General features: G+C 48.0%; 2 protein-coding genes across 2 annotated transcripts; one reads left to right on the top strand and one right to left on the bottom strand.

The window, feature by feature from the left end:
* Positions 1 to 1,027: 1,027 nt before the first annotated feature.
* LOC138803027 (uncharacterized) lies at positions 1,028 to 10,795 on the top strand. The gene is made up of 2 exons (XM_069986847.1): positions 1,028 to 1,166; positions 9,243 to 10,795. The coding sequence occupies exon 2, from the start codon at positions 9,254 to 9,256 to the stop codon at positions 10,046 to 10,048; it is 795 nt and encodes a 264-aa protein (XP_069842948.1). The 5' UTR covers positions 1,028 to 1,166; positions 9,243 to 9,253; the 3' UTR covers positions 10,049 to 10,795.
* On the bottom strand, positions 1,450 to 4,904 carry LOC138766376 (polycystin-1-like protein 3). The gene is made up of 2 exons (XM_069943952.1): positions 4,538 to 4,904; positions 1,450 to 3,407 (listed from the first exon to the last, which is right to left on the bottom strand). Exons 1-2 carry the CDS (start codon positions 4,902 to 4,904, stop codon positions 1,450 to 1,452), a joined length of 2,325 nt encoding a protein of 774 aa, XP_069800053.1.
* Positions 10,796 to 19,215: the final 8,420 nt, after the last annotated feature.

The raw sequence follows: 19,215 nt of genomic DNA, 5'->3' as shown, positions 1-19,215 counted from the left end.
TGACATCACTTTGCATGTGCCATATGTCTCTGTACCTGATGACATCACTCTGCACGCACTATACGTCACTGTACCTGATGACATCACTCTGCATGTGCCATATGTCACTGTACCTGATAACATCACTCTGCATGAGCCATACGTCACTGTACCTGATGACATCACTTTGCATGTGCCATATGTCTCTGTACCTGATGACATCACTCTGCATGAGCCATACGTCACTGTACCTGATGACATCACTCTGCATGTGCCATACGTCACTGTACCTGATGACATCACTCTGCATGTGCCATACGTCACTGTACCTGATGACATCACTCTGCATGTGCCATATGTCACTGCACCTGATGACATTACTCTGCATGCTCTATACATCACTGTACCTGATGACATCACTCTGCATGTGCCATACGTCACTGTACCTGATGACATCACTCTGCATGTGCCATATGTCACTGCACCTGATGACATTACTCTGCATGCTCTATACATCACTGTACCTGATGACATCACTCTGCATGTGCCATACGTCACTGTACCTGATGACATCACTCTGCATGTGCCATACGTCACTGTACTTGATGACATCACTCTGCATGCACTATACGTCACTGTACCTGATGACATCACTCTGCATGTGCCATACGTCACTGTACTTGATGACATCACTCTGCATGCACTATACGTCACTGTACCTGATGACATCACTCTGCATGTGCCATACGTCACTGTACCTGATGACATCACTGTGCTTGTATAGCGTAACTGCTCTGTCTAATGTTATCACCTAGTGAAGTTGTGCAGTATCACTGGGACTCTCTTAGCTCCCCAGATTGGATTGCAAGCTCTGCAGCCAGTTTTTGTATGCCCCTGTTGATGCACATGGAGTCCCCTTGTTTTTATTTTAGAGTATATTCCTAGAAACATAGTCAGTGCTGTCACCTGCAGCATGGTATGTATGTGTAGTAGATGATGTGTGGCTCTCTATGTACTGACAGCTCTGACGCTGCTCTCTATGAGGGGGTAGCTGTGCTCTGTTTAGGTCTCCAGGAGAGCTGGGGGTGTTACCTGGGCTGCCTCACCTGCCCTACCTTAGAGGGAGTGTCCGCAGCATCTATCAGTTTCCCCAGCCGAGCTTCATTCACTATTCACATACCGCTGGGGTGAGTACTCGCTTTACTCTGCTTTATCTCCAATCTGTGCAAACTTTTCCCAGTTTACCAAGACTGGATCCAGCTTTCCCCTGCACCCAGAGCAGAGCGGCACAGAGCTCAAAGGTAGCCGGCTGACAAGCCGACGGTCGAGCCTAGTGAAGCCCACCGCTAGTATGGGGCAATCTGTGCCGCAGTTATGGTCCGTACTAAAGCTTTCTATGGCAGCAATTTATGGAGATGATGGATCTGTAAAACTAGAGAGTGTGAGGAGTCCAATTGAAATCAATGGGCTCTAAATTTGTGCTTGGTTGCATAATACATTTTGCAGAGATTTGAACCAATTGGACGCTGTTGGACTTTCTGGGTTCAGTATATATGGGCCTTCTATACTGGGATTGTTGGCCTTTAGCGTGCCATTAGGATCACTAGACGTTGTAGGATTGGATTTGGTGTGTGGGCCTTCTATACTGGGATTGTTGGCCTCCAGCGTGCCATTAGGATCACTAGACGTTGTAGGATTGGATTTGGTGTGTGGGCCTTCTATACTGGGATTGTTGGCCTTTAGCGTGCCATTAGGATCACTAGACGCTGGTGGATTGGATTTGGTGTGTGGGCCTTCTATACTGGGATTGTTGGCCTCCAGTGTGCCATTAGGATCACTAGACGTTGTTGGATTGGATTCGGTGTGTGGGCCTTCTATACTGGGATTGTTGGCCTTTAGCGTGCCATTAGGATCACTAGACGCTGGTGGATTGGATTTGGTGTGTGGGCCTTCTATACTGGGATTGTTGGCCTCCAGCGTGCCATTAGGATCACTAGACGTTGTAGGATTGGATTTGGTGTGTGGGCCTTCTATACTGGGATTGTTGGCCTCCAGCGTGCCATTAGGATCACTAGACGCTGTTGGATTGGATTTGGTGTGTGGGCCTTCTATACTGGGATTGTTGGCCTCCAGCGTGCCATTAGGATCACTAGACGCTGTTGGATTGGATTTGGTGTGTGGGCCTTCTATACTGGGATTGTTGGCCTCCAGCGTGCCATTAGGATCACTAGACGTTGTAGGATTGGATTTGGTGTGTGGGCCTTCTATACTGGGATTGTTGGCCTTTAGCGTTCCATTAGGATCACTAGACGCTGTTGGATTGGATTTGGTGTGTGGGCCTTCTATACTGGGATTGTTGGCCTCCAGCGTGCCATTAGGATCACTAGACGCTGTTGGATTGGATTTGGTGTGTGGGCCTTCTATACTGGGATTGTTGGCCTCCAGCGTGCCATTAGGATCACTAGACGCTGTTGGATTGGATTTGGTGTGTGGGCCTTCTATACTGGGATTGTTGGCCTCCAGCGTGCCATTAGGATCACTAGACGTTGTAGGATTGGATTTGCTGTGTGGGCCTTCTATACTGGGATTGTTGGCCTCCAGCGTGCCATTAGGATCACTAGACGTTGTAGGATTGGATTTGGTGTGTGGGCCTTCTATACTGGGATTGTTGGCCTTTAGCGTGCCATTAGGATCACTAGACGCTGGTGGATTGGATTTGGTGTGTGGGCCTTCTATACTGGGATTGTTGGCCTCCAGTGTGCCATTAGGATCACTAGACGCTGGTGGATTGGATTTGGTGTGTGGGCCTTCTATACTGGGATTGTTGGCCTCCAGCGTGCCATTAGGATCACTAGACACTGTTGGATTGGATTCGGTGTGTGGGCCTTCTATACTGGGATTGTTGGCCTTTAGCGTGCCATTAGGATCACTAGACATTGTTGGATTGGATTTGGTGTGTGGGCCTTCTATACTGGGATTGTTGGCCTTTAGCGTGCCATTAGGATCACTAGACGTTGTTGGATTGGATTTGGTGTGTCGGCCTTCTATACTGGGATTGTTGGCCTTTAGCGTGCCATTAGGATCACTAGACATTGTTGGATTGGATTTGCTGTGTGGGCCTTCTATACTGGGATTGTTGGCCTCCAGCGTGCCATTAGGATCACTAGACGCTGTTGGATTGGATTCGGTGTGTGGGCCTTCTATACTGGGATTGTTGGCCTTTAGCGTGCCATTAGGATCACTAGACGCTGTTGGATTGGATTCGGTGTGTGGGCCTTCTATACTGGGATTGTTGGCCTTTAGCGTGCCATTAGGATCACTAGACGTTGTAGGATTGGATTTGGTGTGTGGGCCTTCTATACTGGGATTGTTGGCCTCCAGCGTGCCATTAGGATCACTAGACACTGTTAGACTTTCTTGCTTTATTGCTTATGTCTATGTGACATGACAAAATATATTTTTTAGGAACTCTTTAAGTCTATGAATGTAATCAAAGGAACCCTCCGGCAGGACTGACACACTGTTATGACTAGTTTAGGGCCTAAAGGGACGGAGCTTGAATAAGGGGTTATCTAGGAATAGTAAAACATAGCTGCGTTCTCCTAAAGATGACAATTCTCACAATGCTGTTTTTGCAAGAAAGCGACCATCTTTTTCTAAGCCTGGAGAACCCTTTAAGCAAGTGGATTTTCTGCTCCCCATATAACCATATAGAATTGTTCCTCAATACGCATTCTCCCTAAGTAGCCTTCACTATCTGCAATATAATCTTACATAACTTATCATTAGCTTATACTGGGAAAGATTAAGATAAAACCAGTTTAGAGAAGCTGCGGGCCTGTACTTTCAGTCAGGGTGTGGAGCTATATTTCCATTAGGCTTATCATCACCTCTGGATGTAGTCAGCAGTGTAAATAGTGGGACCCTTCATCCTGGTGGGACCATCCTGAGGACCGGATTCTAGTGGGACCATCCTGAGGACCGGATTCTGGTGGGACCATCCTGAGGACCGGATTCTAGTGGGACCATCCTGAGGACCGGATTCTGGTGGGACCATCCTAAGGACCGGATTCTAGTGGGACAATCCTGAGGACCGGATTCTAGTGGGACCATCCTGAGGACCGGATTCTAGTGGGACCATCCTGAGGACCGGATTCTAGTGGGACCATCCTGAGGACCGGATTCTGGTGGGACCATCCTGAGGACCGGATTCTAGTGGGACCATCCTGAGGACCGGATTCTGGTGGGACCATCCTAAGGACCGGATTCTAGTGGGACAATCCTGAGGACCGGATTCTAGCGGGACCATCCTAAGGACCGGATTCTAGTGGGACAATCCTGAGGACCGGATTCTAGTGGGACCATCCTGAGGACCGGATTCTAGTGGGACCATCCTGAGGACCGGATTCTAGTGGGACAATCCTGAGGACCGGATTCTAGTGGGACCATCCTGAGGACCGGATTCTAGTGGGACAATCCTGAGGACCGGATTCTAGTAGGACCATCCTGAGGACCGGATTCTAGTGGGACAATCCTGAGTACCGGATTCTAGCGGGACCATTCTGAGGACCAGATTCTAGTGGGACAATCCTGAGAACCAGATCCTGGTGGGACCATCCTGAGGACCGGATTCTGGTGGGACCATCCTGAGGACCGGATTCTGGTGGGACCATCCTGAGGACCGGATCCTGGTGGGACCATCCTGAGAACCGGATCCTGGTGGGACCATCCTGAGAATCGGATCCTGGTGGGACCATCCTGAGGACCGGATCCTGGTGGGACCATCCTGAGAACCGGATCCTGGTGAGACCATCCTGAGAACCAGATCCTGGTGGGACAATCCTGAGGACTGTTACCTGGTGGGACCATCCTGAGAATCGGATCCTGGTGGGACCATCCGGAGGACCGGATTCTGGTGGGACCATCCTGAGAATCGGATCCTGGTGGGACCATCCGGAGGACCGGATTCTGGTGGGACAATCCTGTGGACCAGTTTCAGTCCAGTATTGGTGGGGTCTCTGGAGATTCACACACTTCCATTACCCAGTGCCGGATTTCAGATCTTGTTGTTCTCATAAGTCTCTTCTGGGGCCACTATGGGTTACTACAGGTCACCGTAGAGGAATATGTGAGGGACTAGGAAGACAAACCTGTTGAGTTGGTTTTATAGCTGGTGAGTTAGAGTTTAACAAGATCCAGGGGAGGGCATTGTCTGCAGGATACAGGGGAAGAGTGGAAAACACAGGCAGTTCATTAAGATGACGGATCTAGCCATTATACGCCAGGTCCATATCCGTGTTTCATGATATATCTCTATAGGTCAGATGGGTTTTAAACATATATTAGAATTGTGAATGCCTGCAGCCACCACTAGGGGGAGCTCACTGACTATGGATCTACCATTAACCTTAATGGGAGCTCTGTATGCAGTGAGCTTCTCCTAGAGGAGTCCGATGTATATATCAGTGTGTATACATACACAGAATATTTTGGAACTAATATCAGCGTCCTCCCATATTAGTCACATGACCTTATCATATGTGCTGACAGCAGTAATGACTTCCCAGTGACCCATGTGATTTACCCACCAAAGATTATGTGAGAAGGTCTGGTTGCTATGGTACATGACCCAATTACTGCAGCCTTAGTATGAAGTTGCTAGGCAATGTGTGTCCCTAGCAACCAGTCAGCTCCAAGCAGAACTATCACAGACATTGAGGGCCTTAATGCTTTTCAAACCTGGCTTTTCTCTGCTAATCCGATTCTAGTAAACACATATTTACATGGAGATCCCCTTTAAACCCTTTAGGCTTAGGATTTTATTCGCATTTGCCAAGAAGATTGTCTCTAATTCTGGTTATTAACGTGTTATCAGAGTGTTAGTACAGCGACTGACCTGGCTGCTGAGCCATCCCTGCCGGCCAAGGCTTGGCATTGATCTCGAGGACGGGTTTAGAGGGCGGCCTGCCAACTCAGGCTGTAGTTCATTCAGCCCACAGTGACTTAGGTTGTTGTATCGGGGAGCGGGGTCTCTGTGTCCCATAGACCAAATAATCATTGGTTCACTGAGCTCTACTAGTCAAAGGAACAACAAAAATCATTTACCTTGTCAGGTACTATTATAGTGTATGGCATAGGTGGCATCACAAATGAAGAAGGAACACGGTATGAAATCTACAGCGTATACCTAACCTTATGTGTGAACCTAAACTTAAAGGGGCTATGCAGGATTAGAAAAAGCACAGCTCCTTTATTTTAAAAAAACAGCGCCACCCCATGTCCTCAGGTTGTGTGTGGTATTACGACTCCACTCCGTTTACTTTAATGGAACTGCAAAACCACATCCAAACTGAAGACAGAAGAGGCGCTGTTTCTGGAAGAAAGTGGCCATGTATTTTCCTGGATTCTTGTGATCAGTGGAGATCCCACTTTTTAGATATTCCCCGTCCACATAAATGAGACTACCCCTTTAAGTGTTTCTGCTACTTTTGACATCACACTTGCTCCTATAGCCAGCTCTGGAGTCTATGGAACCAGTCTCCTGCAGCCAGCTAGGAAGTGGAGCTATCAATGGGGGTCTGAACTGACAGGTGTGGTGCTGTGTCTGAAAAATCTCAGACAACCCCTTTAAGTATGGCCAGGAACATGACTCTTAAGAGGCTGAAAGGTGTCCAACTCAGGCTTCAAAATGTCGCAAAGCATCATGGTGGCAAATCGTGGAAGAAAAATACCTGACGTTTACAACCTAATGAAGAGCGACTCTATCACCTTCTTGGCAGTGATATCAGAAGCGGAAGACAATAAATCCAGGAGCGGTTACGGGTGACGCCTTATACCCTGGCCCCGAGACTGGAGCTGATGGGCCCCATGCATTCATCCGTATTGAAATGCAAAGTTCAATAGGAAGTTGCAGAACTGATAATAACACAATGACTGGACCTATGACGGTGTGTTCCTCAGACAGTACTGTCCTCTAGGCCAGTCCTATTCCAGGGTCACCAGACATCCGCACCCCACAAAACGGCCATCAATGAAACATATAACATGGGAAGTGTCTCCTGCATATAGCACTGCAAGGCTACAGTGCTAACCACTGAGCCACCATGCTGCAATTAAAGGGGTACTCCAGCGGAAATCTTTTTATTTCAAATCAGCTGGGTTTAGAAAGTTATATAGATTTGTAATTCACTTCTATTTAAAAATCTCAAGTCTTCCAGTACTTATCAGCTGCTGTATGTCCTGCAGGAAGTAGTGTATTCTCTCCAGTCTGACACAGTGCTCTCTGCTGCCGCCTCTGCCTGTGTCAGGAACTGTCCAGAGCAGGAGCAAATCCTTTTAGAAAAATCTGCTCTGGACAGACCACAGCCTCTCGATTTCCACCAGACCACAGCCGCTAGACCTTTCCTAGGACTAGATGAGCTCCCTGCGTAGGTTCTGGTTATATCCGCTATTCAGTGTTTGTATTTGCAGAGAATACGGTTTTATAGAACATGTCGGGGTCGTGTTACACGGTGCGGACCGTATACTGAACGCATTAGGGGACTGTCAGCTATTGACTTACATTCCAGGCAGTGTCTGACATTGTGACCGGACAAACAAGTTGTTCATCATTCCAGAGAGCGGTGACAACCAGCACCTGCCACACATTGTTCTGTATCACTACAATGGCAGACAGCTGATCCCTGGCTGAGGGTCGCACAAACAGCATCCTCATCAATCTGCTCCTGGGAAAGCTGGGTGACAACCAATCAAATGTGTACAGTCCTAAGGATTCTCACAGCTGAGGGTTTGTTACAGTTGTATCTGGACTCAAGACTGTATCTGCCTTGATCTGGAAGTTTGTTACAATCTATAGTCTACTAGGTTGCATTTGTTTTCTTTCAAATCAACTGGTATCAGAAAGTTATACAGATTTATAATGTACTTATTGTAATATCAAGTGTTCCAGTACTTATCAGCTGTTGTATGTCCTGTAGGAAGTGGTGTATTCTTTCCAGTCTGACACAATGCTCTCTGCTGCCACCTCTGTCCATGTCAGGAACTGTCCAGAGCAGGAGAGGTTTCCTATGGGGATTTGCTGCTGCTCTGGACAGTTCCTGACATGGACAGAGATGGTAGCAGAGAGAACTGCGTCAGACTGGAAAGAATACACCACTTCCTGCAGGACATACAGCAGCTGATAAGTACTGGAAAACTTCAGATTTTTAAAAAGAAGTAAATTACAAATCTTTATAACTTTCTGGCACCATAAGAGTACTGTATTATACTGTATAGAAACATTGTACTGAGTGACAAACCTTGCTCTGCTACATTAGCACCCTTAGTTGTGTGATGCATTAGTATTGGGTCTTTGTGCAGCGACATGACGGTCTATAAGCTATAACTGGAAATCACTCGCTCCAGAGCACAGTATACGGGCCGCCACAGTTGTGGTTCTCCTCCTGAGGCAACAGGTTGGGGTTCTTTGGGGTACCCAGAGTGTCTGGAAAGCTGGGTGATCTCTGTACAGGATCTGTAATGGCCGCCATATTGGTCGTCACTGTCACCCATCTTTTCCAGAAACAGATACATACTGGGTGAATAGGACACAAGAGGGAGATTATTTGGGAGACATTCCTGGTGTGTGCAGTAACTTGTCTTCCCGTCTGCTCGAGGCCATGGTAATTCTTCTTAGATTCTGATCCTATGCGGTACTTAAAGGGTTTGTTCACACCCTTATAAAGTGAGCTGTGGGGAGGGGGATTGTTGGTGCAGTGTGGGGCCAGCTGGGAGTTGTAGAATGTAAAATATTTTTAGATGTTTTTACATTGAGTGCTAAAAGTAAGGAGCGACAAGACCCCTCTGCTGCTGCCAGTGGCTGCGTTGGAAACTGCAGGGCTGCACAAGCTTTGGTTCCGGCACAGTTTAATATTGCTAGTGCTGCTGCATGTATATTGAGCCTGGGTGCAGGTGGGCCCATGATGTTAGGGGCAAATAAGTGGAACCCAAAGGAGGCAGCAGAGATAATATGAACCATTGCACAGTTATATACCTTAGTGCATGCATATATTAGGCAGCGAGCATATTTCACACATGTTTAGATCCACAGTATGCAGAAAGTGCTGATATAGGTGACTCTACAATCTATATCCTCTAGCAGCAGGTAGATTGGGTATAGCAGAGTGACACCTGCACACCCCGTAATGTAAATGCTCATAGACTTCAGTCACATTGGAGGTCCCCTTTAAGACGTGACTTACTTCTCTACCGTTTTGTCTCCTCAGATGCAGGCAGGATGGCACACAATCACCAGGGTGTCCCAAATGCGGAATCGGAGAAGGTTCCCCGAACAGCAGACCAGGAAAGATTTCCAGACCCTTCTCTATCAAGAGCGATGATTCCTGAAGACTCTGACTTCTTTCCTTCTGTCAGTCTGGCAGCCGCCTTACTCCTTGTCTTCATCTCTGTCCTTCCTATGTTATTGCAGCCTGGAACGGCCTTTGTCCCACTACGAAAATTGGGTAACGTTTCCAGAAAAGAGGCCAATTTCCATCCGCTCATCTACATCCAGCCTCGGTCCACGCAACTAACCATAGAGGCTCTGGCCAAAAACCAGGAGAAGAACATCACTGTGTTGGCCGTGGCCAAGGAAGATGCTGCTCAGACTCTTGTATGCTTCTCCAAGAATGTAATGGCTCTTTTATCGCAAGGCCAAGGTCATCCTGCCATCAGGCTTAGAGTGGAAGTCAAGGCTCTTGAAGACATTAGGAACAGCAGTGGCACAAAAGCATCAGAGGTCTTCTCTGTTTCGGTCATAACTCAGAGAACGGGACACGTCCCCCACTGCACAATCCTAAGGCCTACAAGCCCGATGGCTGGTAATGTCCATCTAATGGAGATAGCTTCACCACAAGAGGGCGAAGAGACCATGCAGAGAGACTCTTCCTTCATAGCTCATGACTTCCTGGAGCTTGTGCAGAAGACCGGACAAGTCACAGAGATATTTGAGGTCAAGGGATCTCCAAGACATCATGAGAAGGTCCTCCATGTACTTGGTGATCCCTACCTTGAGAGCGGCATTGTATGTTGACCCAGTGGAGATGATCGAACAGAACCCAATGGGCATTGTCTGGGCTCCTCATGGTGAGGCTCACAATCTACCTGTCCTGTCGCAGATACACACACTAGAGACTATTTATCCTTTGTGTCTGAAGAGTTCTCCAGAGAACCTGGATGCTCTAGAACAAGTCGAGAACTGAATATAGAATCTCTGTTGAAATGATCTGATTGGACAGCTTGGACTTCGGGACATATGATGCTTATGATGAGTTATAGGTGTAGGGTCCCATGGTCTGCTATTGACCTGCTGTAAAAGTGTCATATCAGATCTGTCCACTAGGGGTGCAAAAGCTCCCCACAATACTGGGAGCCATCAGTGGACATGGAGACATTAAGGTGTAGGGTCTGTCTCTCCTGCTGCAGTCACCTATTATGGGAGGTGCGGGGTCTGTCTCTCCTGCTGCAGTCACCTATTATGGGAGGTGCGGGGTCTGTCTCTCCTGCTGCAGTCACCTATTATGGGAGGTGCAGGGTCTGTCTCTCCTGCTGCAGTCACCTATTATGGGAGGTGCAGGGTCTGTCTCTCCTGCTGCAGTCACCTATTATGGGAGGTGCAGGGTCTGTCTCTCCTGCTGCAGTCACCTATTATGAGATGTGTGTGGTCTGTCTCTCCTGCTGCAGTCACCTATTATGGGAGGTGCAGGGTCTGTCTCTCCTGCTGCAGTCACCTATTATGGGAGGTGCAGGGTCTGTCTCTCCTGCTGCAGTCACCTATTATGAGAGGTGCAGGGTCTGTCTCTCCTGCTGCAGTCACCTATTATGGGAGGTGCAGGGTCTGTCTCTCCTGCTGCAGTCACCTATTATAGCATGTGTAGGGTCTGTCTCTCCTGCTGCAGTCACCTATTATGAGATGTGTGTGGTCTGTCTCTCCTGCTGCAGTCACCTATTATGGGAGGTGCAGGGTCTGTCTCTCCTGCTGCAGTCACCTATTATGGGAGGTGCAGGGTCTGTCTCTCCTGCTGCAGTCACCTATTATGAGATGTGTGTGGTCTGTCTCTCCTGCTGCAGTCACCTATTATGGGAGGTGCAGGGTCTGTCTCTCCTGCTGCAGTCACCTATTATGGGAGGTGCAGGGTCTGTCTCTCCAGTTGCAGTCACCTATTATGGGAGGTGTAGGGTCTGTCTCTCCAGTTGCAGTCCTCTATTATAAGAGGTGTAGGGTCTGTCTCTCCAGTTGCAGTCCTCTATTATAAGAGGTGTAGGGTCTGTCTCTCCAGTTGCAGTCCTCTATTATAAGAGGTGTAGGGTCTGTCTCTCCAGTTGCAGTCCTCTATTATAAGAGGTGTAGGGCTGTCTCTCCAGTTGCAGTCCTCTACTATAAGAGGTGTAGGGCTGTCCCTCCATGTGCAGTCCTCTATTATAAGAGGTGTATGGTCTGTCTCTCCAGTTGCAGTCCTCTATTATAAGAGGTGTAGGGTCTGTCCCTCCATGTGCAGTCCTATATTATAAGAGGTGTAGGGTCTGTCTCTCCAGTTGCAGTCCTCTATTATAAGAGGTGTAGGGTCTGTCTCTCCAGTTGCAGTCCTCTATTATAAGAGGTGTAGGGTCTGTCTCTCCAGTTGCAGTCCTCTATTATAAGAGGTGTAGGGCTGTCCCTCCATGTGCAGTCCTCTATTATAAGAGGTGTAGGGTCTGTCTCTCCAGTTGCAGTCCTCTATTATAAGAGGTGTAGGGTCTGTCCCTCCATGTGCAGTCCTCTATTATAAGAGGTGTAGGGTCTGTCTCTCCAGTTGCAGTCCTCTATTATAAGAGGTGTAGGGTCTGTCTCTCCAGTTGCAGTCCTATATTATAAGAGGTGTAGGGTCTGTCTCTCCAGTTGCAGTCCTATATTATAAGAGGTGTAGGGTCTGTCTCTCCAGTTGCAGTCCTCTACTATAAGAGGTGTAGGACTTTTCCATGTGCAGTGTCCCACTACGTGGCTTCCCAGCAACTTTGCCCGAGTTGTCGGACACAGAACTCCAGCACTTTATTGATGTTGCACTATAATGGTATCTATTGCACTACATTGTGTATCATACTCTAGACTGATATTATGGCAGAACAAATAACTATGAATATTAAACACCCATATATGATAAAGAAGGTTCTAGAAATATCCAAAAGGTCATAAATATAAGTATTCTACATGGCGTAAACTAAGCCTACTGCTTAAGAGAATCATGTTACACTACCCAACAAGGATAAGATGGTGGATACAAGTGCCTTGTTGCAATCCAGGATCTGATGGGCAAATTTTCTTATAAACATCATTATTTTTTTTCTAAGGAAGCAATGGGCCCCTCCTCGGTAGAGCCCCTATGCAGCTGCCCAGGTCACGCATATGTCATGTCTGCCACCTGGTTGTTCACAGGTTGCGGATCTTACACCAGATAGAGGAAGACCTGATATTGTCGCTTCCAACTCATCATGTGAGTCTGGAGCCCCCTAGTAGTCACATGTTGTCACTACACCACTTAGCCTGTAGTTAGATCGCCCTCTAGTGTCTGTTTTCTGGTAATACATATAGAAGTTGTGATACCTATTATATGTAATAAACACATCAGCTTTGCATCCAGGTCGTCTTTTCATTTTCCCTTCTTTAGATCAGATGGGGGTCACTGAATGTGAACCCACAGACAACTACTGGTCTACCATTATAGAAAGGCAAACACATGACGCCTGAGACAAGCAATGGAGACAATGGATCCTACACAAAGCATTTCTATATACAATGTAAGGTGGGCCACTTATTATTGAGAGAATGCATTATTATTTATCATATGTTACAATAAGGAGGCCACCAAACTTGGCAGAGATGAGTTACAGCCAGGAGAAGCGATCATGGTTGTCCGGGCATGAAAGAGAAGTGAAAAAAAAGTGAACAACCCCAAAAGACTCCAACTTTAGACACTGAATATAACTGCACTGTGATCACTAAGAGACATTATTATCGAGTGGAGGGTACAATTACTGTGCGAAGGGCACAATTACTGAGTGGGGGGGGGGCACAATTACTGAGTGGGGGAGCACAATTACTGTGCGGAGGGCACAATTACTGAGGGGGGTACAATTACAGAGTGGAGGGCACAATTACCCAGTGGAGGGCACAATTACAGAGCGGAGGGCACAATTACTGAGCAGAGAGCACTATTAGCGAGTGGAGGGCACAATTACCCAGTGGAGGGCACAATTACAGAGTGGAGGGCACAATTACAGAGTGTAGGGCACAATTACTGAGCGGAGGGCACAATTACAGAGTGAAGGGCACAATTACATAGTGGAGGGAACAATTACTGAGCAGAGAGCACAATTACAGAGCGGAAAGCACAATTACAGAGTGGAGGGCACAATTACATAGTGGAGGGCACAATTAAAGAGCGGAGGGCACAATTACTGAGCAGAGAGCACTATTAGCGAGTGGAGGGCACAATTACCCAGTGGAGGCCACAATTACTGAGCGGAGGGTACAATTACAGAGCAGAGGGCACAATTACAGAGTGGAGGGCACAATTACTGAGCAGAGAGCAAAATTACTGAGCGGAGGGCACAATTACAGAGTGGAGGGCACAATTACAGAGTGAAGGGCACAATTACTGAGCGGAGGGCACAATTACAGAGTGAAGGGCACAATTACATAGTGGAGGGAAGGGAACAATTACTGAGCAGAGAGCACAATTACAGAGCGGAGGGCACAATTACAGAGCGGAGGGCACAATTACAGAGCGGAGGGCACAATTACAGAGCGGAGAGCACAATTACATAGTGGAGGGCACAATTACTGAGCGGAGGGCACAAATACTGAGCGGAGAGCACAATTACTGAGCAGAGAGCACAATTACAGAGCAGAGGGCACAATTACAGAGCGGAGGGCACAATTACATAGTGGAGGGCACAATTACAGAGCGGAGGGCACAATTACATAGTGGAGGGCACAATTACAGAGCGGAGAGCACAATTACATTAGCGGAGGGCACAATTACAGAGCAGAGAGCACAATTACAGAGCGGAGAGCACAATTACAGAGCGGAGGGCACAATTACATAGTGGAGGGCACAATTACAGAGCGGAGAGCACAATTACATAGTTGAGGGCACAATTACCGAGCGGAGGGCACAATTACTGAGCAGAGAGCACAAATACTGAGCGGAGAGCACAATAACTGAGCAGAGAGCACAATTACAGAGCGGAGGGCACAATTACAGAGCAGAGGGCACAATTACAGAACGGAGAGCACAATTACATTAGCGGAGGGCACAATTACAGAGCGGAGAGCACAATTACAGAGCAGAGGGCACAATTACAGAGCAGAGAGCACAATTACATTAGCGGAGGGCACAATTACAGAGCGGAGGGCACAATTACTGAGCGGAGAGCACAATTACTGAGCAGAGAGCACAATTACAGAGCAGAGAGCACAATTACTGAGCGGAGGGCACAATTACATAGTGGAGGGCACAATTACAGAGTGGAGGGCACAATTACAGAGTGGAGGGCACAATTACAGAGCGGAGAGCACAATTACAGAGTGGAGGGCACAATTACATAGTGGAGGGCACAATTACAGAGCGAAGAGCACAATAACATAGTGGAGGGCACAATTACAGAGCGGAGAGCCCAATTACTGAGCGGAGGGCACAATTACAGAGTGGAGGGCACAATTACAGAGCGGAGGGCACAATTACAGAGCGGAGAGCACAATTACAGAGCGGAGGGCACAATTACTGAGTGGAGGGCACAATTACAGAGTGGAGCGCACAATTTCAGAGCGGAGAGCACAATTACTGAGCGGAGAGCACAATTACTGAGCGGAGAGCACAATTACATAGTGGAGGGCACAAATACTGAGCGGAGAGCACAATTACAGAGCGGAGAGCACAATTACTAAGTGGAGGGCACAATTACAGAGCGGAGAGCACAATTACAGAGCGGAGGGCACAATTACAGAGCGGAGAGCACAATTACAGAGCGGAGAGCACAATTACATTAGCGGAGGGCACAATTACAGAGCGGAGGGCACAATTGCAGAGTGGAGAGCACAATTACAGAGCGGAGAGCACAATTACAGAGCGGAGAGCACAATTACTGAGTGGAGGGCACAATTGCAGAGTGGAGAGCACAATTACTGAGTGGAGGGCACAATTACAGAGCGGAGAGCACAATTACAGAGTGGAGGGCACAATTACAGAGCGGAGAGCACAATTACAGAGCGGAGAGCACAATAACATAGTGGAGGGCACAATTACTGAGCGGAGGGCACAATTACAGAGTGGAGCGCACAATTACAGAGCTGAGAGCACAATTACAGAGCGGAGGGCACAATTACAGAGTGGAGGGCACAATTACAGAGCGGAGAGCACAATTACATTAGCGGAGGGCACAATTACAGAGCGGAGGGCACAATTACATTAGCGGAGGGCACAATTACAGAGTGGAGCGCACAATTACAGAGCGGAGAGCACAATTACATTAGCGGAGGGCACAATTACAGAGCGGAGGGCACAATTACAGAGCGGAGGGCACAATTACAGAGTGGAGCGCACAATTACAGAGCTGAGAGCACAATTACAGAGCGGAGGGCACAATTACAGAGTGGAGGGCACAATTACAGAGCGGAGGGCACAATTACAGAGTGGAGGGCACAATTACTGAGCGGAGGGCACAATTACAGAGCGGAGGGCACAATTACAGAGTGGAGGGCACAATTACTGAGCGGAGGGCACAATTACAGAGCGGAGGGCACAATTACAGAGTAGAGGGCACAATTACAGAGCGGAGGGCACAATTACAGAGCGGAGAGCACAATTACAGAGTGGAGCGCACAATAACAGAGCGGAGCGCACAATTACAGAGCGGAGAGCACAATTACAGAGCGGAGGGCACAATTACAGAGCGGAGGGCACTAAGTTTGCACCAATACACTGAGGACACTTGTACTATGTGTGGTTGTTATTGCTATTACTGTGGATGGAATTAATGGGGCACCACTGTGGGGTTGGGGTGGTGGAGCTTTGCACTAGTATTGTGTAGTAAACAAAGGGGGCACTACCATAACAGAGGGGCAGTAAGAAGCCACAGTTGTTTTGTTGGGTGCTTAGGAAGACACTATTACCATGTGGTGCACAGAGGCCAGGAGTCACGGCTGGGAGATGTCATGGTGGTCTGGGCTGGATGGAGAAGATAGACTCTGAACAGAAAAGACGCACCCTGTAGTGACTGACACATATTAGTGTTTATGACAGGTAAATCATTTGGGGGCAGGGGTGATGTATCTATTGGTATAAGTCTTCTCATAACAGGGATGGGGAACCTGTTGTCCTCCAGCTGTTGCAAAACTAAAATTCTTTTAGTCTGGCAACAGCTGGAGAGCCACAGGATCTCCATCTCTGCATTATCCCATCATACAATCATGCATCATACAATCCTCAGTCCAGTAGTACACACTATAAGACACTAGATGGCGTCATAACCCAAAGAAATGGTATTATTACTATGTGCTCTGGATTTCTAGTAAATCCCAGGTCTGTACATGTCCATGGTAAACACCGAAACCTAAGTTTTGTGTATGCAGGTTAACATAGTCTGTACCTAGATGCCCCATTATTCATAGTTGATTCTCTTTAGAACGTCTTTTTACATCGAGATCAAATTCGCCTATATCATTACCCCCTGCTGGTTCAATGTCTGCACAGATTACACCCTGCTGTCACACATTGCAGGAGAAGCAGTGTTTATATCAGGTATTGTACTATAGTGTAAAGCAACAGTGCAGCTTTGGATGTGATTAGAGTAGATGACTTAAAACGCACCTGTCATTTCATAACATTTTTAAAAACCTGCATAGAATTGTTAGATTAACCCTTCAGAGTGGTGAGAAGGTGACGTTAGTGCTATCACTGATGGTATTGGGCCCCTGAGGGCCCCCTCCATGGTGCACAGATATTTCTCATTCTCTACATTTCAGGGGACAGAGGTGGGCGATTTGCCAGTAGTACACACTCGGGACATCCTTACCTTTCTCTGACCAGTCACAGCACAGCACATACTCCTCTCTGCTATGCCTGACATAGTAATGGTGCATTGTACACTGTATGCTGCTACAGATGGCATCTAGATGAGAAGGTGTGACAATTCTACTGGGGTCGTAAGGTGCTGTGTGGGCAGAAATAAAACAAAAAGCAGCCGCAAAGCAGAGAGAGGGTTACACTAAGCACTGGACTTCTGATCCTGGTGCCAAGAAGCTAAAGTGAGGAGGAGATTATACTGGAACATTGTGAACATACAGCAGTAGGTACACTGCTATTTACACAAGAGGCAAGTAACTTTACAGGTGGTGAGAGATGAGCGGGAAGCCTTGATTTACCTTTCAGGAACTGTGAGGCACATCGATAATCGGCCGAATCGCTCGGTGGAATAGAGAAAACCATCAGCCGATGATCGTGTCATCGACTGATCGTTTATTTAGGCCCAAACCTAAAATCATCGGTCACCCACCGCGCATCACTGCGTGGAATAGCGATGCGCGGCGACGTTTTGAGAAACAGCATACATTACCTCCACTCCGTCTTCCTCCCTGAATCCCGCGGCGCAGCATCAGCTCCGGAGCGGCCTGACTGAGCTGTCCGACCACTCCAGAGCTGATGCTGCGCCGCGGGACCAGGGAGGAAGACGGAGCTGAGAAGAAGCCCTGCTAGAGGTAATGTATGCTGTGAGGGCTGCAAGTGCAGTGGCCCAGAACAGGCTGTTTACTAGTTTGTATCTACCTCTTTATTATAACTAGTCCTGTTCTGGAAAGCTATGGTCCACTGCAAACTGTGTGTATTGTGTCACTCCTCTCAGTATTCAGGTCTGCTATTCCATTCATTTCTTGTATGCATATTCAGTTATCAGTGCCTAATGGTATTATGTCGCCCCTCAGTGTTCAAATATGGTACTTCTCATGTATATTTCACTGTATATGCCTAATGGTGTGATGATGCAATGGCTGGATGTCACGTGACGGCCCCTGCTTTCATGCTAACTCCAATGGCCATCGAGCTTTGGCTGGGGAATACCATGTGACTTCCTGTTCTACCTCAGTCTATCTCCTGCCACAGGGGGGATAGGTTGTGTGTTGCTGCTGCCAGGGGCGTAACTACCACTATAGCAGCCATAGCGGCTGCTATGGGGCCCGCCGCATCAGGGGCCCCATGGCCTGTTCCTGCAATACACTGGGCCCCCTGAGCCGTCATCATTTGCAGCACCGGGTGGCCCTGCTGGTCTCCTGGGTTCTGCAAATGTCCCTTTAACAATCAAAAGTTTGCTATGGGGCCCAGCCATTTCTAGTTACGCCCCTGTCTGCTGCTCCTGTGTCACAAGGCCGCAACCCTGCGGTATCTGCTCCAGCTCCACAAGAAGTGTTCCTGGCTGTGTTCTATTCTCAAGTCTCAAGATCCTCATTTATTCTCCAGATCTGGGTGCCGTTCTTCAGTCATTCCTCTCATCATCTTCTCTAATCATAAACAGCAAGTATTCATCTCAGTTTCATTCCACCCAGCATCTCAACTTCAGTATCACTACTACTCCCATCACTCAGTACGCTATCATCACAGCCTATTGCAGCATCACCCATTACTCTGCCTTATCCAAGTTTGCCTTATACCCGGTTGCATCCGGAGAGACTGTTGCTACTAGTTACCACCGTTACAATAAATATACAACTACCGTTGTCTCTGAACCTTGGCATTGGTGTAATTATTGGTGCCCTGACTAAGGACAACGAAGAATCGCATGCCCAGCCTCTGCATGGTCAGGAGCCCGGTTCTCAGCTGTGTTGCCCTCGTGCCAAAACCGTGATAATCCTCTGGTCAGCAGCTGCCCCGGTTCCTGCCAGTAACTACACCTATTAGCGGAGTGGCCCCTAGGGGCCCGGGCATCGCACAAGGACATCGGTAACAATGTCCCTGCAGCCCTTGCTAACGATTGTTGGGCCGTGGAATAGGCCCAGTAAACGAGTGCCAATCTAACAGATCGACGTTCGTTTACATCTTTGATCGGGCCCTGCTTGGCCCGTGGTATAGGACCCTTATCCTGCATGTATAAAGCCCAGAATTTCTCAGGCTCTGCCCTTCTCCTGCACATAGCACATGTTAAGCCCTGCCCTGTGTTTGACCCTGCTCTGGC

This window comes from Dendropsophus ebraccatus, chromosome 10, assembly GCF_027789765.1.
Source record: "Dendropsophus ebraccatus isolate aDenEbr1 chromosome 10, aDenEbr1.pat, whole genome shotgun sequence".
Lineage (NCBI taxonomy): Eukaryota > Metazoa > Chordata > Amphibia > Anura > Hylidae > Dendropsophus > Dendropsophus ebraccatus.
The sequence above is the reverse complement of the archived record's forward strand: the minus strand, read 5'-3'. Positions and strand labels throughout refer to the sequence as shown.

Coding starts and splice junctions, on each gene's coding strand:
- LOC138766376 (XM_069943952.1), bottom strand. CDS start 4,904: ATGGTCCCACCAGAATCCGGTCCTCCGGATGGTCCCACCAGGATCCGA. Junction 3,408..4,537: donor AGAATCTGGTCCTCAGAATG/GTCCCGCTAGAA, acceptor CATAGACATAAG/CAATAAAGCAAGAAAGTCTA.
- LOC138803027 (XM_069986847.1), top strand. CDS start 9,254: ATGGCACACAATCACCAGGGTGTCCCAAATGCGGAATCGGAGAAGGTT.